Source organism: Myodes glareolus, chromosome 11 (assembly GCF_982192425.1).
Source record: "Myodes glareolus chromosome 11, mMyoGla1.1, whole genome shotgun sequence".
Lineage (NCBI taxonomy): Eukaryota > Metazoa > Chordata > Mammalia > Rodentia > Cricetidae > Myodes > Myodes glareolus.
Window position 1 is genome coordinate 56,024,412 of NC_142036.1, and position 14,874 is coordinate 56,039,285.

The window sequence follows — 14,874 nt, forward strand, 5'->3', positions numbered from 1 at the left end:
GCATAAAATATTCTGCATTCATTAAAGTATATAGCATATGGTGGTATCTAGATACACTAAGTTGGAAAGATAACATCTATACAATATCATAAGTGGAAAAAGCCGGCTGTTCAAACTTGCAATGATTCTTTTTATCTTTATTTTTATTTTTTGGCTAAAAGTAAGGTGGTATTGTGTGTATATAGAAAATGACCTAGTGTCATGTGTATCTAAGTATCAAGAATTGGGAATCTTGTGACCTGAAATTAACCTATGTCTAACTTTTTCATATACTTCTGAATAGATTGAATTTGTAATAATGAGCATATATTATTTTTGTTATCATGTGTGGTTAAGAAAGCACACAAAGGAAAATTAAACTTATTACAAGAAAGACATACAGTAGGCCCATTCCCCCAGCAGCAGTTCTCAACCTGGGGGTCTCCACCACTTTGGGGGGGCTTCCAATGACCCTTTCACATAGATTGCCTAAGACCATTGGAAAGCACAGATATTTACATTATGAATCATAACAATAGCAAAATTACAGTTATCAAGTAGCAAGGCAAATAATTTTATGGTTGAAGTCGCTACAACGTGAGGAACTGTGTTAACGGGTCGCAGCATTAGGAAGGTGGAGAACCACAGGCAGAACAGCCAGGGCAAGAAGCAGGGCTGTTGTCCTGTGGCAAACAGCCTTGTATAGAGATCTTTTTAAGCTTTACATTGCGGAGAAGAAAAGTCTCTTTTATAGCAAAAGTAGGGCAGCATTTAAAAAAAAAACTTATTTCAATTTTAATTAGGTTTCAGATTTAAAAATCAAAAACCAACAGTTGGATTCAGAAAATATAGAACTCAGCCAAAAGAACTCCCAAAACAAGGAAGAGCTGCAAAAACTCAATCAACGTCTGGCAGAAATGCTATGCCAGAAGGAAGAGTCGGGAGCTTGCTCCTCGGAGAGATGGGAACAAGAAAGCGCGGGTCTGAGAGACGAGCTGGACCGCTACAAAGTGCAGGTAGGGGCTCCAGCCACGCACAGCTTCGCTTGCTCAGGCCAGAGAAATAAAAGACAGCTTTTACACATAAGACCTAACAATTAAATCAGTATGGTACTGGCACATTAATGTGCACTCCAGATAAATCAGGTATATGCGGGGCTAGAACGTCCCCCGACAAATGAAAAGTGAGTTCTGGGAAGCATCTGTAAGCTAGGAACAACACATTTGTGAATTTGTCGCAGCTGTGATCAAAAAGATTATTTTTTTTGAAAAAAACGATAGACTTGTGCCAGCTCTGCACAGATTTCCCTTTCATTGTTGTTCTTCCGCAAAGAACACAGGTAACAAATATTTACTTAGGTTTACATTGTACTACTGGAGATGAGCTGAGTCTACAAGCAAACGTAAACAAGGGGTTCTGTGCAAATACTGCAAATTCTGAGCCAATCTGTAAAGGACTCTGAGTCCTGAGGATTTGCCAGCGGGGGGGGGGGGCACCCCTTAGTCTGATCCCCCATAGATATCAAGAGTAAGTATGTAATTAAAGAGTTTTATCAAACCACTGGGGTCAAGATGGAGGGGTTTTTTGTTTGTTTGTTTTAAAGCACCTGAACAAATTGGGTAGATATTTAGGAATAGATTCAGACTTCCTAGAGATAAACCCCAAAGGAAGTAGAGCATAACATGTAATAGATAAAACCATCCGAACACCAGGAAAAACTCATGGGTGAAGTTGTCTTTAACCACAGAAAGAAGAGATGCTGTCTCTCAGTAAAGAAAAGGGACAGGCCTGGAGAGCTGGTCGGTGGTTACGAGCACTTCTGCTCCTTCAGAGGATCTTTGTTTCTCAGAAGGCCTGTGGCAACTCATAGACCGTCTATAACTCCAGTTCTAGCGAATCTTCTGACCCTCCTCAATGGCTCCTGCACGCTTGGGGTGCACACACATATGCACACAAGACATATAAATTTAAAATAATTTTTAAAGAAGAAAAAATATAAGGACATGAGAAAAATCTGATAGCAAATTGGAGAAGAAAAACAGAAACAAAGTTTTTTTTAAAGATTAAAATGACCTTCAAAGTTCCAAAAAGATATTCAAAATCACTCGTAATTAGAGAAATGTACAATAAACAGTACTGGCATGTAATTCCTCACTTGAAAGATCAGTATCTATTTAAAAATACGGCAGCATGTTCTCTTGGCAAGACCATGCTGGCAGACATTTCCATATATTGTGGTAGTCATGCACTGATACCATCCGCATGGAGACAGGTTTGGCACTACCCACCACTTACCTTTTGTCCAACAATCTCACTTCTGGTAATTTAGCCTCGAAGTATCTCTGTAGCAATATGAGAAATCATACACATGTGGCTATTTATTCCAGCTTCGTTCATATCTGCAAAGTTATACAAGCAATCACGATGTCCACGAACACAGCAGTGAATTAAGTGTTGAGGCTACATCCATATTTTGGGTAGTCTTATATAACATTAAAAAGTTAGGAACATAACCTGTGGTGGTGGCACACTCTTTTAATCCAAGCACTTAGGAGCCAGCAGGTGGATTTCTGTGAGTTGGGGGCCAGCTTGGTCTACACAGAGAAATCCTGCCTTGAAAAACAATAAACAAACAAGCAAGCAAATGAATAGATGGAGGAATATAAAATGAATGAGAACAATAATTCATATGAATGATTGAAATGAGTACCAGGATATGATGTTAACTGAGTGATGGGGCCACAAACAGTCCCAACAGTGCGCTTCCGTGCTTGTATGGAAAAAAAGGGAGACATTAGAAAAGAAACACATGTCTGCCCATTTATGCAGAGCAAATATAAGAATGATAAACCAGGCACTAAAGAGATGGTTGCAGAGTTGGGTGGGAAAGGCCTGGTCAGTGAAATGGGAAGAGAATGATGCTCTGTTGAAGTCGTCTCTGTACAAAGCTCTGGCTCATGTGTTTCATGTGTTCTTTTGTTTTGTTTCGTTTTTCTCCCAGTTCCTGGAATTTAACCTAGAGTTTTGAGACTGCTAGGCAAATGCTCTGCTACTGAGCTACATCCCAGCCCTGTTTCACACACTCTTTACATATCCATATAAGTAAAATCAGTCACGATGGGTCTGGGGATACAAAAATCGAACACAGACACTAACTAGTAGAACTGATACTATGGATACTATGACCACAGTTGGGAGGGAAAGAAAGAATTAACAGTCTATAAATGTTTGAATAATTTAGTCAGAAGTTGTGATTCTTGTGGGCATAGAAGGTTATTTTGTGTATGCTTGAAGTGAATGAAAGTGGCTATAGCATAGACCAAAGATGAGAACTATGTTTCCCACTGTTGGAGAAGAAAGTTGCAGTGTCAGAATGTGAAGGGCTACGGTGAACCATCTGATGTTGGTATACACAGTATATATACAGAGAGATAGAGAAAGAAACATAGATGTGTTTTTGTATGGGATAACTAAATCTTGATTTCTAAATACCATTTTCCTATAAAAGCATCTTGGAAAAAATGAATGATTCTGAGATCAGAACAGAAAAGTTGTAAGTTGAATTGAAATGTCCTATGGTCCCAAACAGGAAAAAAAGTGCTAAAAATAAAAAAATGGTGACTGGAGAGATGGTTCGGTGGTTAAGAGCATTCAGAGGACCTGAGTTCAATTCCCAACACCCACATTGTAGCTCACAATTGCCTGTAACTCCAGCTCCAGGGGATCCGATACCCTCACACAGACAAACTTGCAGGCAAAATATCAATGCACCTAAGATAAACTAAAAATAATAGATCGTTTTTTAAAAAATTAAAAATAGGGCAAATTTAAAAGACTTGGGCCGCCACCTAAAGGAACTCCTAATAAACAGTTTGATCAGTGAGATACAGTATAGAATGAAATAATTATAAAATAAGTATAATAGGTATCTGAGTATGTCGGGTCCATCCTTGATGGTTCATACTTTCCAGTGTAGCTGCTTGTGGCTTAGAAATGCTAGGCAGAATAAACAGAGATACAAAAGAAACCCAGAGACAGAGGATAGTACCGGGAGGACAACTCTTTTCCTTACACATATATACCCCATTACAAAAAGGAGGGAAGAAGGCAAAAGATTGCTTTAACATGACAGAAAGGACAACCAGAACAATTACTTACGTCAATACTTGGAGACATCAAGTCACTATTTTCTGAGTTAAGCATTCTGATGTTTTGGGCAAAATATGCAGCAAATACACCCTACACCACTATCCTGTAGGCAACCATTCCTTGGGTCAAACCTCCTGTTTTAAAAAGAAGGTGCAGGAATAGACTTGAATTCTCTGACCTTTGGTCACGGTGGAGCAGATTCACCTCTGTGGACTGTCTTAATGTCCAAAACACCAAGTAACCACACCCTAGGTCAGGATATCTTGTTTGTAGCTGCACCTGTCATCAACAACTTTAGAAGAGCAAAAACAAGCTCAAACTCTCTGTTCTTTAGTCAAGGTGGAACAGGACTCATATCTATGGGCCCCCACATAGTCCTCCCTTTTTATTTTATTTAATAAAGTCTGAGCTTCTGCTACAGGACAGAGAACTGTGCCTGGCTTGGAGGCCCTTTTTCCATTTCCCATCATTGGTACATACATTCCATTATGTAGTCCTGTCTTAGAATGTTTTTTTTGGCGGGGGGGGGGGAAATCTTACCTGTCTTTGACTACTGGCCTCTGTAAATAAAGGGTTAAGGGAGAATGCATCTCTAGGTGCTGTATCCCTCTGAGCTAACTTTCTGTCAAGAGAGTTCACCAACACCTAGATAATCATATGCAATGCAAGCAGATAATGCTAGGTGATATACATGGTCCTATGGCCGCAATATCTCCTGACAGAGGAGAGGAGGGTGACCAGAGGTGGGATTGCTTCTTCAAACTGGTCTTTAACAGTTTTCAGTTGCAATCAAAATCCAAATTTGTCTTATGAAACATATCAAATCTAAGGACTCATTTGCAGTGTCAAAATTCTCTCAGACCAGCTCTAACCTTTCTCTAATCAGTGACATCTTTATAATGAACTAAAGCAGTTATAAACATTAGCAGGTCGATACCATAATTTTAGCATATAAATTCACAATAAACACACAATTTGTCAAATCACAATTCTCTTAAATCCAGTCTAATCAAATGACAAGAAGAGGGTTCTGTGAGGAGTGAGCTGTGAATCTTTTTCCTCTCCCATAGCCCAATTGTATTGTTGCTTCTAATTTTCAAAGATAAGTCTGAACTGTCCCAGTCTCTGAGCACCTACAAAAACTTATAGGTTTTTTCTCCTCATTTCCAAAGAGGGACTTCAGGTACTCTTTGCCTCCATAATAGTATTCCCTTGCTTTAACAAGTCTCTTTCTCCCAGAGGAGAAATTTTCTGAGGTCTCTGTTCTCAGGCCCTTTATTTCAACAGCAGATTTAACATCATACTGGCAAAAATGAGTTCTGTATCTTAAGATACAGTATGGATAAACTGCCAAACATTCAGTTAGCATTCTTGGGCTGGCTCCAAAGTAAGACATGAGTACATATTAGCATTGATTGAATAAACAAACAGGGGAGAAGCAACTGCTCTTTCTTATAGTATTCTAAAAAAAAAATGCAGAAATAAAGGAAGAAAACAGGAAGTCATCCTTGGGAAAACCCCAAGTGATAATTATTGCAGGCTGAATGTACTGGTAGATACTGAAATGAATAACCAGAAATCCAAGGTTGAAGTTTCCCCAGCCAATGAATATATCTATTATATGCCTGATATTTTTCTTAGACTTCCACTTTAGTGGCTTCTCTGGAGGCAGAGCTTTCTGAAGTTAAACTGCAGACTCACATTGTGGAACAGGAAAACCTCCTTCTCAAAGATGAACTGGAGCAACTGAAGCAGGTAGGCATGTGCTTCCCGAGTAGAGTGAGGAATGGCATGTACTTGATAGTGTGGTGTCTCCAGCCACCAAAGGCCCTTTGCACCGTGGTTGCTCAACCAGCTTACTGCTTCAAGCTGAGGACTAAAGTGCAAGCGTGTTTATAAGGACTCCGGTTGCTAATTCTCTAGTGAAATAACGCATTTACATGGTAGGCTCTAAAATTCTGTTACTATAAATCCCAACTATTTCAGTTTCAAAATTTTGTTGCTTTTATTTTCTCCCAGACAGATGAAAAAGTAACGTTAGTTTGTCTTATAAGACAGGGACTTTATGACTGATGACTTCCAAAACTCTTCTTTGATTTCTGAAGACCCAAAGGAAGCTGGTCCTACCCGTGTCCTTTCCTTGTGGCAGGCGTGAGTTGCCTGGCTAGGAGGATGAGATCTCCTGTATCCTCAGAGTACGCTCTCTCCCACTTAAAGTTTGACTTGTAGAGTTCGGTTTGATGTTGCCTGCTCATAATCCCAGTACTCAGGAAACTGAGGCAGGAGGATTGTGAATTCAAGATCAGTACAGGCTACATGGCAAGGCCCTGTCTCAAAAAATTATTGTGGTTTTAGAAAGTTATTTCAGAGTTTCAAACAAAGACTTAATTTTAAATATAGAAAAGGGCATGCCTCAAAAAATCTGCAGGTGAAATATTGTCCAATTTTCTTTATTTTTATTATATCTAAGAATGTTTTCATTGTACGAATCTTACTTTATATTAGAATTTAGTTCTGTTTATTTGCCCCACCCTCAGGTTACTTTAATATTTTTACCATCAGATTATAAAATGCAGCTTCCTACATCTGTTCACTCTGTAAGCATAGTGTCCTTCCCCAAATGCCATAACAGTCTTAACCAGGTTCACACTCCACCTGTACCGTGTGTGTTGTTTGAGCCGATTGCTAATTGACTCCCTTACCTAGTAACAGAGTAAGACCCTTAGAGCACTGGTGTCTTTGGTAACACTCCACAGAACCAGCACCAAACAAGTGTCTTAGAAGAATCTTTCTATGCCAGGTACAGTAGTGCAGAATCTGTCTTTCCCACCACAAGTAGAAACTCCACTTATTGCCTATAAACATGCTGGAAGCTAAGGTTCACAGTCTTTCTGTGGGGTGAGAGTATCCCAGAGCCATTGCTACCAGGTTTGTTAGAATTAACACCAGTACCCCTTCTCCCTTGTACCTTTGAAAGCATCGCTGGCTCACCCTTTCAGTGATAATGACCAACCCGTGTGCATGCCGTGTGTGATATATGCCAACCAATGCATGCGCATACCGTGTGGTATGTATGGCAAACAATGCATTGCATACTGTGTGAGAGGTATGCCAACCAATGCATTGCATACTGTGTGGGAGGTATGCCAACCAATCCATGTGCATACCATGTGGGATGTATGCCAACCAATGCATGTGCATACCATGTGGGATGTATGCCAACCAATACATGTACATACCATGTGGGAGGTATGCCAACCAATGCATTGCATACTGTGTGGGAGGTATTCCAACCAATACATTGCATACTGTGTGGGATGTATGCCAACCAATCCATGTGCATACCATGTGGGATGCATGCTGTATGGCCTTGCTGAGCTACATAGCACAAGAAAAGTAGCTGAGTTTGGAGAAAAACAACATGAGGAGGACATCACTTGGCACATTTTATTACACATCTTCCCCAGGGCATTGGTATAAATAGATGGGAAAACCATGAGTCCCTGTGTGCACGTGGTAGGAGGTCATTTTGTCATCAGGATTCTTGATTAAGGTGGTGTCAGCTTCCAGCCCATCCTTGCTGCCTGCAGTTGGACCCGGAAAGCATGTGCCACTCCGTGTGGCATCATGACTTAGAGCTCTGGAAGCACTTTTACACAGATTACGTATCACCCCCAAAAGAAGCATATATAGGATCCAAGGACATCCCCTGCCAGTCTGTAGATACCCAGAGTGGTGTCAAGCATTGCAGGTGTTGGTGGGGTAAGGAGTCGGGTATTGGGGAGGGAGATGGCTCCATATTACATCAATGTACAGGTACATTAAAGGATGCTTTTTTATATCCTTCTAACTTGTTCAGGCTTATGAGGTATGTTGGATTTACTATCAGTTGAAGATAAGCTTCAAACTGTAAAATCTATTTTGTCATAACTATTTCCAGTATTATATGGGAGGCTTTCAGATAGAAAGATGGCTCTATCATAATGGTAATTAGAGAATAGAATGTGTGAAAGCCAAATAAACAAGAGGAATGCTCTGATTAAAAATGTATAAGGTATGGGAGAAGTAAAGGGGCATAGGAAACAATTGGCCTCCTAAGAGTGTTTCCCAACTAGGTTGGAGTGAGGCTCACTCCCCAACACCTTTTGGGGAGCAAAACCAGGGCATTTTGGTTTTCACAAGTTAGGGAATTAGTATTAATGAGTGTAGTGGATAAAGCCGGAGATGCTGTGAAACGCCCTACAATGGACAGAAAGACCCCTGCAGCACAGTATTTCGGCCCAGAGGGTCACTAGTACCAACTTGGATGCTGAAAGGAGCAAAAATAGCCTGGATTGCATCAGCTTCGTGGAGTAGAGAGAAGGAAGCCAGCATGTCCATTCTAATGGCATGCTACTGAGAAGTCATTAAGCTTCTCCCAGGACAAGGATACATCCTTAGCTCATCCCCATGCTGATACTCTTGTGTGATAAATACAAACCCCCTAGTTTGTTTTTGTTTTTGAAACAAGATCTTGATGTGTAGCTCAGGCTTGCCTCAAACTTCCAATCTTCCGGCCTCAGCCTCCCACATGCTGAGGATTATAGGCATCCTACAACCATCTACTTCTGTTTTTCTCTTTTCTTTTCTTTTGGAGACAGGGTTTCATAAAGCCCTTGTTGGACTAAAAACAACTGTGTGTGTAGCCAGGACTGCCCTGGAGCTGCTGACCCTCCTGAGCAGGGGTTCTCAACTTGCAATACAGTTCCTCATGCTGTGGTGACCCCTGCCCATAAAGTTATTTCGTTGCTACCTCATATCTGTAATTTTGCTACTGTTATGAATAATAATATTTTTGGAGATAAAAGTTTGCCAAAGGAGTTTCAACACACGGGGTGAGAATCGCTACTCTGAATCCATCTCTACTTCCCAGTGCTGGGATTACCATGCTCAGCTAATTTCATGGTCCTGACTAAAATGGTTTCAAAAACATATTTTGAGTATCTTTTAAAAAGCATGATAAAAAGAAGTGTGTCGTGTTCCATGAACAAAACTTAAATGGATGGCAGGAGAGCAGGGTGTTACTTATCTGAGACAGTAAAGTTGAAACTTAGCACCGTTATTTAGCAGCACCGTCTGCATCTCTCTAAGCAGACACTTCAGTAGTCAGCAAGGGACCAGTGAGAAGCTAGCTGGGAACAGTTAGTTCAAGTTAATTATAGGCTGCTAGAGTTTATATGTCCCTTGAAATACGTCCAGATAGGAAGGTTTCAGGACCACGCAAGTGCCCTCTTTACAAATCCGCCCTTTTCAAGTTTATCGTATAAACATAGCTGGGAGGTGATGGCAGGGCTCATTTGTTTCGTGTCTTTCAGCAGCACAGATGTCCTGACCTCTCCAACTTCCAGCAAAAAATGGCTAGCATCCTAAGCTACAACGAAAAGCTGCTGAAGGAGAAAGAAGTTCTAAGTGAGGAATTAAACAGCTGCGCTGATAAGGTAGTAAGAACAGCAGGTGTTCTTGTTACTGTAGAGCGTGCACCCACCCCCTCCACCCCCTCCCCACCCCACCCCCAGTGAGCACTTCCCTATGGGCTGTGGCCGCTGGGCTTCCTGTGTTAGTCCACAGTTATAGATGGAGTTATGTGACCCTAGGCCTAGTGGAGTCGAGATCATGGTGTTGTCTCACTTAATATGTCATAATGCTATTTGGCATATAATATATAAAGCACTGTGCTACATAATAGAAACATGGCTTTGCTCCTCTGAGATTTAATTCATAGACAAACACTATTTTTTTCTATATTTTTACCAGCGATACAAAGATGTGGTTTTCCTTGCTCCGCCTGCCTTACAGGCGTTCTTTATTTTCCTGTTACAGTACATTCCTGAGATTTCCAATTGCCTTCGGCCCACTTCCTGTCCCAAAATAGGAGACGCTGGGGGGAAAGTAGAAAACGGAAACCCCAACAAGGAAGAGAAGCCTGACATTAAGTTGGACAGAGCCAGGAAAACCCCACCCCTCACACACATACACACACACACACACACACACACACACACACACACACACACACACGGTCTGCTCCTTGAGGCACATAGGCTGGTCCTTGATGGCAGTGGTGGACACCCCCATCCCCCACCCCATTCTCTACCCCACCCCTGCCTACCCTGTACCTCGAGGCAGAGAGGCTGGCTCTTGATGGTAGTGGTGGAAACTGGGAACTGGGTATGGATTTGCTTACAAAAATGCTCTCCCACCCCTTTCCTCCCTTCCTGAAACAGTTGGCAAAGTCAAGCCTTTTGGAGCACAGAATTGCTACAATGAAGCAGGAGCAGAAGTCCTGGGAGCAGCAGAGTGAAAGCTTGAAGTCACAGCTGGTGACCTCCCAGGAAAAGGTGTGCAGACAGTTCTCGCTGCATCTCCGTAATTAGTATTGTCTGATAATTCTAGTATGTTCACCTTCCACAGAAAGGCCCAGAATGTTCCAGATGACTCTGGCCCAAGCGGCCTGAGAATGATCCCTTGGGACCTCACCTGTGACTGCTTTACATTGTGATAAAATAATTTCAACAGTGTGTCCTTCGAAGCCCATGGACTGAAAACTTGCTTGCTAGGAAGGTTTAAGGGGAGGACTCGGAGAGAACTGCTTGTTGGTAACTTAGCTCAGGACTTCTAAGGCAAGTCGGCTTTTTACTGAAAGCCCTAGATTGCTACCTGCCTTTTACAAATTTATCTTGCATTGAATTGAAATACATTTGAGATACTAGAGTAAAGCAGAATTCTGCAAGTAGAAATGATTATTTCCAACCAAGAGGTCCTCTACAATCCAACACCTCAGACTCAAATGTAATTTCTCAAGACTCACCACAAGTTTGCTTGGTAATGGCAGCTGGCATCCTCAGTTCTGGCCCCCAGCCCCTGGCAATTGATTAGACAACAAGCAGCAGTATCTGCTTCATCTTTTTCATAAGTGTAACTTAACATCCTGTACATATATGTAACATCTTGAGTTTCCACTGAATTCCTAGACCGAGAACTTGGATGTAGCAAATTATAAGAGAAGGGGCCTTGGCCTATTCTCTTGTTTATTCTTCCTTGACATTTGAGAGGTGAGACCTTGAATGTTTGTGTCACCATAGACAATTGTTCTTACCGTATAGGTTCAGAATTTAGAAGATATCCTGCAGAATGTAAACCTTCAGATGTCCCAAATTAAATCAGACCTCCAAGTAACTCAGCAGGAGAAGGAGGCTTTGAAGCAAGAAGTGATGTCTTTACGCGCACAACTTCAGAACGCTTGTGACAAGGTCATTTCTTTTTTTTAATTATGCTATAAATTATTTTAGTATATAATTTTATTTTTTTTATATATGTATTATAATGTTTTTTAACACATAGGTTTGTTTTTTTTGTGTTTGTGTAGCCACTACCAGGAATAACTAGTAAAATATTTGTGTCTGTACCCTTTGTCCCCTCCAGTTGATAACCCCAGGGACCCAGTTTTGTATTCTCTGCCACCGTAGGTCAGGGGTGTTTGCTTCTGAACCTCATATAAATGGAATTATAGTGGTATAAAAGAGGGTATTTTTTTTTAGACCAAAAAAGCTGAAAGACCATAGCTAAGTTGAGTTTTATAATAGTGAAGCCAAAGCATTTTCAAGAGCATGCATGGGAACCTACAAAACCAGCCAAGAAAAACATTAAGAGAAATTAAGCTAGGAACACCCATCTCCGGGGGGTGGGGTCGTTAAAACTACAGAAAAGGAAACCTCTAGCCCAAGACAATGGTGCTGACTTAGAAGGCAAGTCCCCACTGCCAAATGGTTTGCCTCTGTGGTAACAGAAAGTCTAGGAAAAGCTGTTTAAAAATAGCCTTCCTGGTGTTGTTTGAAACACATCTCATTTCAGATATCAGAGTTCCTAATGTGCGCACATCATTAGCAACATTCCAAAGGCTGGTAGATGTTAAAATTTTCTTCTATAATAAAAATAGGCCCCAGTTCAGTTATTTTTTTCTCTTGGTTGATAGTACTTTAAAAAAAAGATTAAGTAGTTTTCAATTTTTAAAATACCTAGGGGCTGACCTTTAAACTTGGTTTTCTCTTTCATGTGTGACTTAAAATGTGGAAAGTATTTCCAGCTGGGTGACCTTTTTTAACTTTTCTGAACCTACTTTTTAGGATTAAAAAGTCATCTTGATGACTTAAAGCATATTTCTGAATTCAGGCTTCAATCACTAGGACGATGTGTACTCTTGAAGTCTGTGCGAAAGCAGGGTTGCATTAGCCTGTGGAAGCTTGCAGGGTGCAGTGCCTCTGGAGGGCCCTGTCTTCTGTTAATCTAATAATCGTTGTCTGGATGCAAAGAGGCCTTCCCAAGAAGGAGGCTACTTCGAAACCACTGACTTCTAGACACTTGAGTCCTTTGTAGACCGGGTCAGAATCCTTCCCTCACATTTTCTATTTAGGTTGACTGAACTATTTTGCCAATGACCACACTGAAAAATTAAAAACCACGAGTATCATTTTCTTCATAGCTGTATGTGTATACACATAAGCTTAAAAAGTGTTCACTAAGGATTGTCACTCAAGACAGAGGTGACCGTCCGTTTGCTTGTAAGTTTTTAACACTGCAATTCTCTCTTAAGGACTGGGTCTCAGAAACAGCCACCCATGGCCAGCAGCAAAGGCTGTCCTGGGGCAAGCTGGATCATCTGATGGATGAGGAACCGCAGCTGCTTTGTCAAGAGAGCAAGAGACTCCAGACAGCGGTGCAGAACACCAAAGCGGACCTCACACACTCCCGGGAGAAGGTAACTCAAAAGCCGCACATTGTTGAAGGTGACTGGCTAGGTATGAAAACGAACTTTTTGATGGGGCCCAAATAGTTCTTAGGTATAGATTCCAGTATCCTGTGGAGCCAGACTTTTTTTAAGGATCAATAATTTTTCATTTAAGTTTATCTTTATATATTTAAACTATTTTCAATTTATAATAGGCAGTTCTATACTAAAACAAAACTGTAACTTTAACCCTCATATTGAAAGTACAGATTCATGGAAATTATGACATCCATATATACCTCGTTCAAACTGCTTAGCTGCCCAGACCAATAATAACAAAATGGCAAAATCAAACTCAGATCTTATGGATCTAGCTAACCCTTTAGAAGAGAAAACATGGCGCCCCTTCTTAGAGACTGAGCATTTCAAGGTCAGAACAGTGTTTTAAAGTTTTTGGTAACCACCCAGCTGACACTTGTTTACTGTGCTTGTGTTAACCACTTAACCTTCATCAGCGCGCCTCTGCTGTGAAATTCCCTCAAGAATCGTGAATTTTCCTTTAGAATACCTATTCTGAAGCTACAGCGGGAACAGGACAGCCACAGTCCCCATGCTCCTGGAACTTAGCAGATGCAGGTACATGGGTCCAGCAGGAGCAGTCTCACACAGTCAACAGCACGCACACCTCAGCCTCCTCTAAAAGTTCTGCCTGTGACAGAGCTAAAGAACCCAGGACTGCTGCCCCATTTGCTCAACCGTTCTAGCTCTGGCTCACTCTTGGCTTCCAGAAATTTGGCTGACCCAGAAGTCTCCTCTCATCTGTCTTGCCCTTACCATGTTGAGTTTGTAAGCTCAACCAGATTTATCTAGAAAGGATATTTAGAAATAATTAAAAAGGGAGGAAGGAAGGAAGGAAGGAAGGAAGGAAGGAAGGAAGGAAGGAAAGAAGGAAGGAAGGAAGAAAGGAAAAGTAGGCTTTAAGAATGAAAGAGCCCTGTCTATGAGTCTTGATATGTTACCCAGGCTGATTTGAACATTTGATCCCCTACCTCAGTCTCCCTGGTAACTGGGAACACAGCCCTCTATCACTTTGCTCAGCTGAAAAAGTGTTTTTAATACCATGGACTCCAAGTAGTAAATAAAAGCATTCCTCATCTCCTGTTTGTTTTCCTGGCTGTGTGGTTACATAAACATTTCTTCCTCTTACATTTGTTCTTACTAGGTTCGCCAACTGGAATCCAACCTGCTTCCCAGCAAACCTCAGAAACAACTCCACCAGTCATGTACTGTGAAACCCATAGAACAAGAAAAGTTGACGTTAAAGAGAGAGTGTGAACAGTTTCAGAAAGAACAATCTCCTACTAGTAAGAAGGTGGGTTTTTCAAGTGTAACCATGCACCTATGTTCTGACAAGTGTGGCCCCAATGTCTGCTTCTTGCCATGAGTGTCAGGCTTTGAACCTTCCTCACATCCCTTGATACCGCTGTAATCGTGTCAAAACAGTATCATCTGTTTCTTAATTGAGTAAAAGCCTAAGCTAAGACCAAGCTTTCAGAATTAATAATAAGTCTCCATGTTATTGTTTGTGAGCTGACAGCCAAAACAAAAGTCTGACTACATTTGGCGCCCAACATGGGGTTGTGTAGCATCCCTTGTGAAAGAATTTTTCACTGATATGTTTAACAGGCTGGGAATTATTATAGGTAGGCACTGTGAAGGCAAATTTTTCCCTATTCTGTTTTTGTAAAGGTATAGTAAAAAAAAAAAGCAGTCTTTTAAATCAATCACTATAATAGATCATACTTTAAGTAATAAAGAAGGCAAGGCAATTCCAGGCTGTAAAGAGCCCATGGGTTGAATCACCTTATTTATGGCTCTCGAATCTGTTAACATTATCCGTTTTCCAGATTTCTTTCTAATTACAAATTTAGGAGAATTCCAAGGACTGGTCAATTCTTCAGTGTTTTGAGCATTTAGCAGGT

The 14,874-nt window shown here is 41.1% G+C and overlaps 1 protein-coding gene across 5 annotated transcripts in view; it reads left to right on the forward strand.

Moving 5' to 3' along the window:
• Nin (ninein) overlaps positions 1-14,874 on the forward strand; it is a 102,679-nt gene that overhangs the window by 72,828 nt on the left and 14,977 nt on the right. For all 5 annotated transcript variants that reach the window (XM_087911778.1, XM_087911779.1, XM_087911780.1 and 2 more), the window contains 7 exons: positions 783-995; positions 5,770-5,883; positions 9,483-9,605; positions 10,392-10,505; positions 11,271-11,417; positions 12,758-12,922; positions 14,115-14,264. In XM_087911778.1, the coding sequence (XP_087767904.1) occupies positions 783-995; positions 5,770-5,883; positions 9,483-9,605; positions 10,392-10,505; positions 11,271-11,417; positions 12,758-12,922; positions 14,115-14,264 (1,026 nt within the window). The remainder of the gene's footprint in view (positions 1-782; positions 996-5,769; positions 5,884-9,482; positions 9,606-10,391; positions 10,506-11,270; positions 11,418-12,757; positions 12,923-14,114; positions 14,265-14,874) is intronic.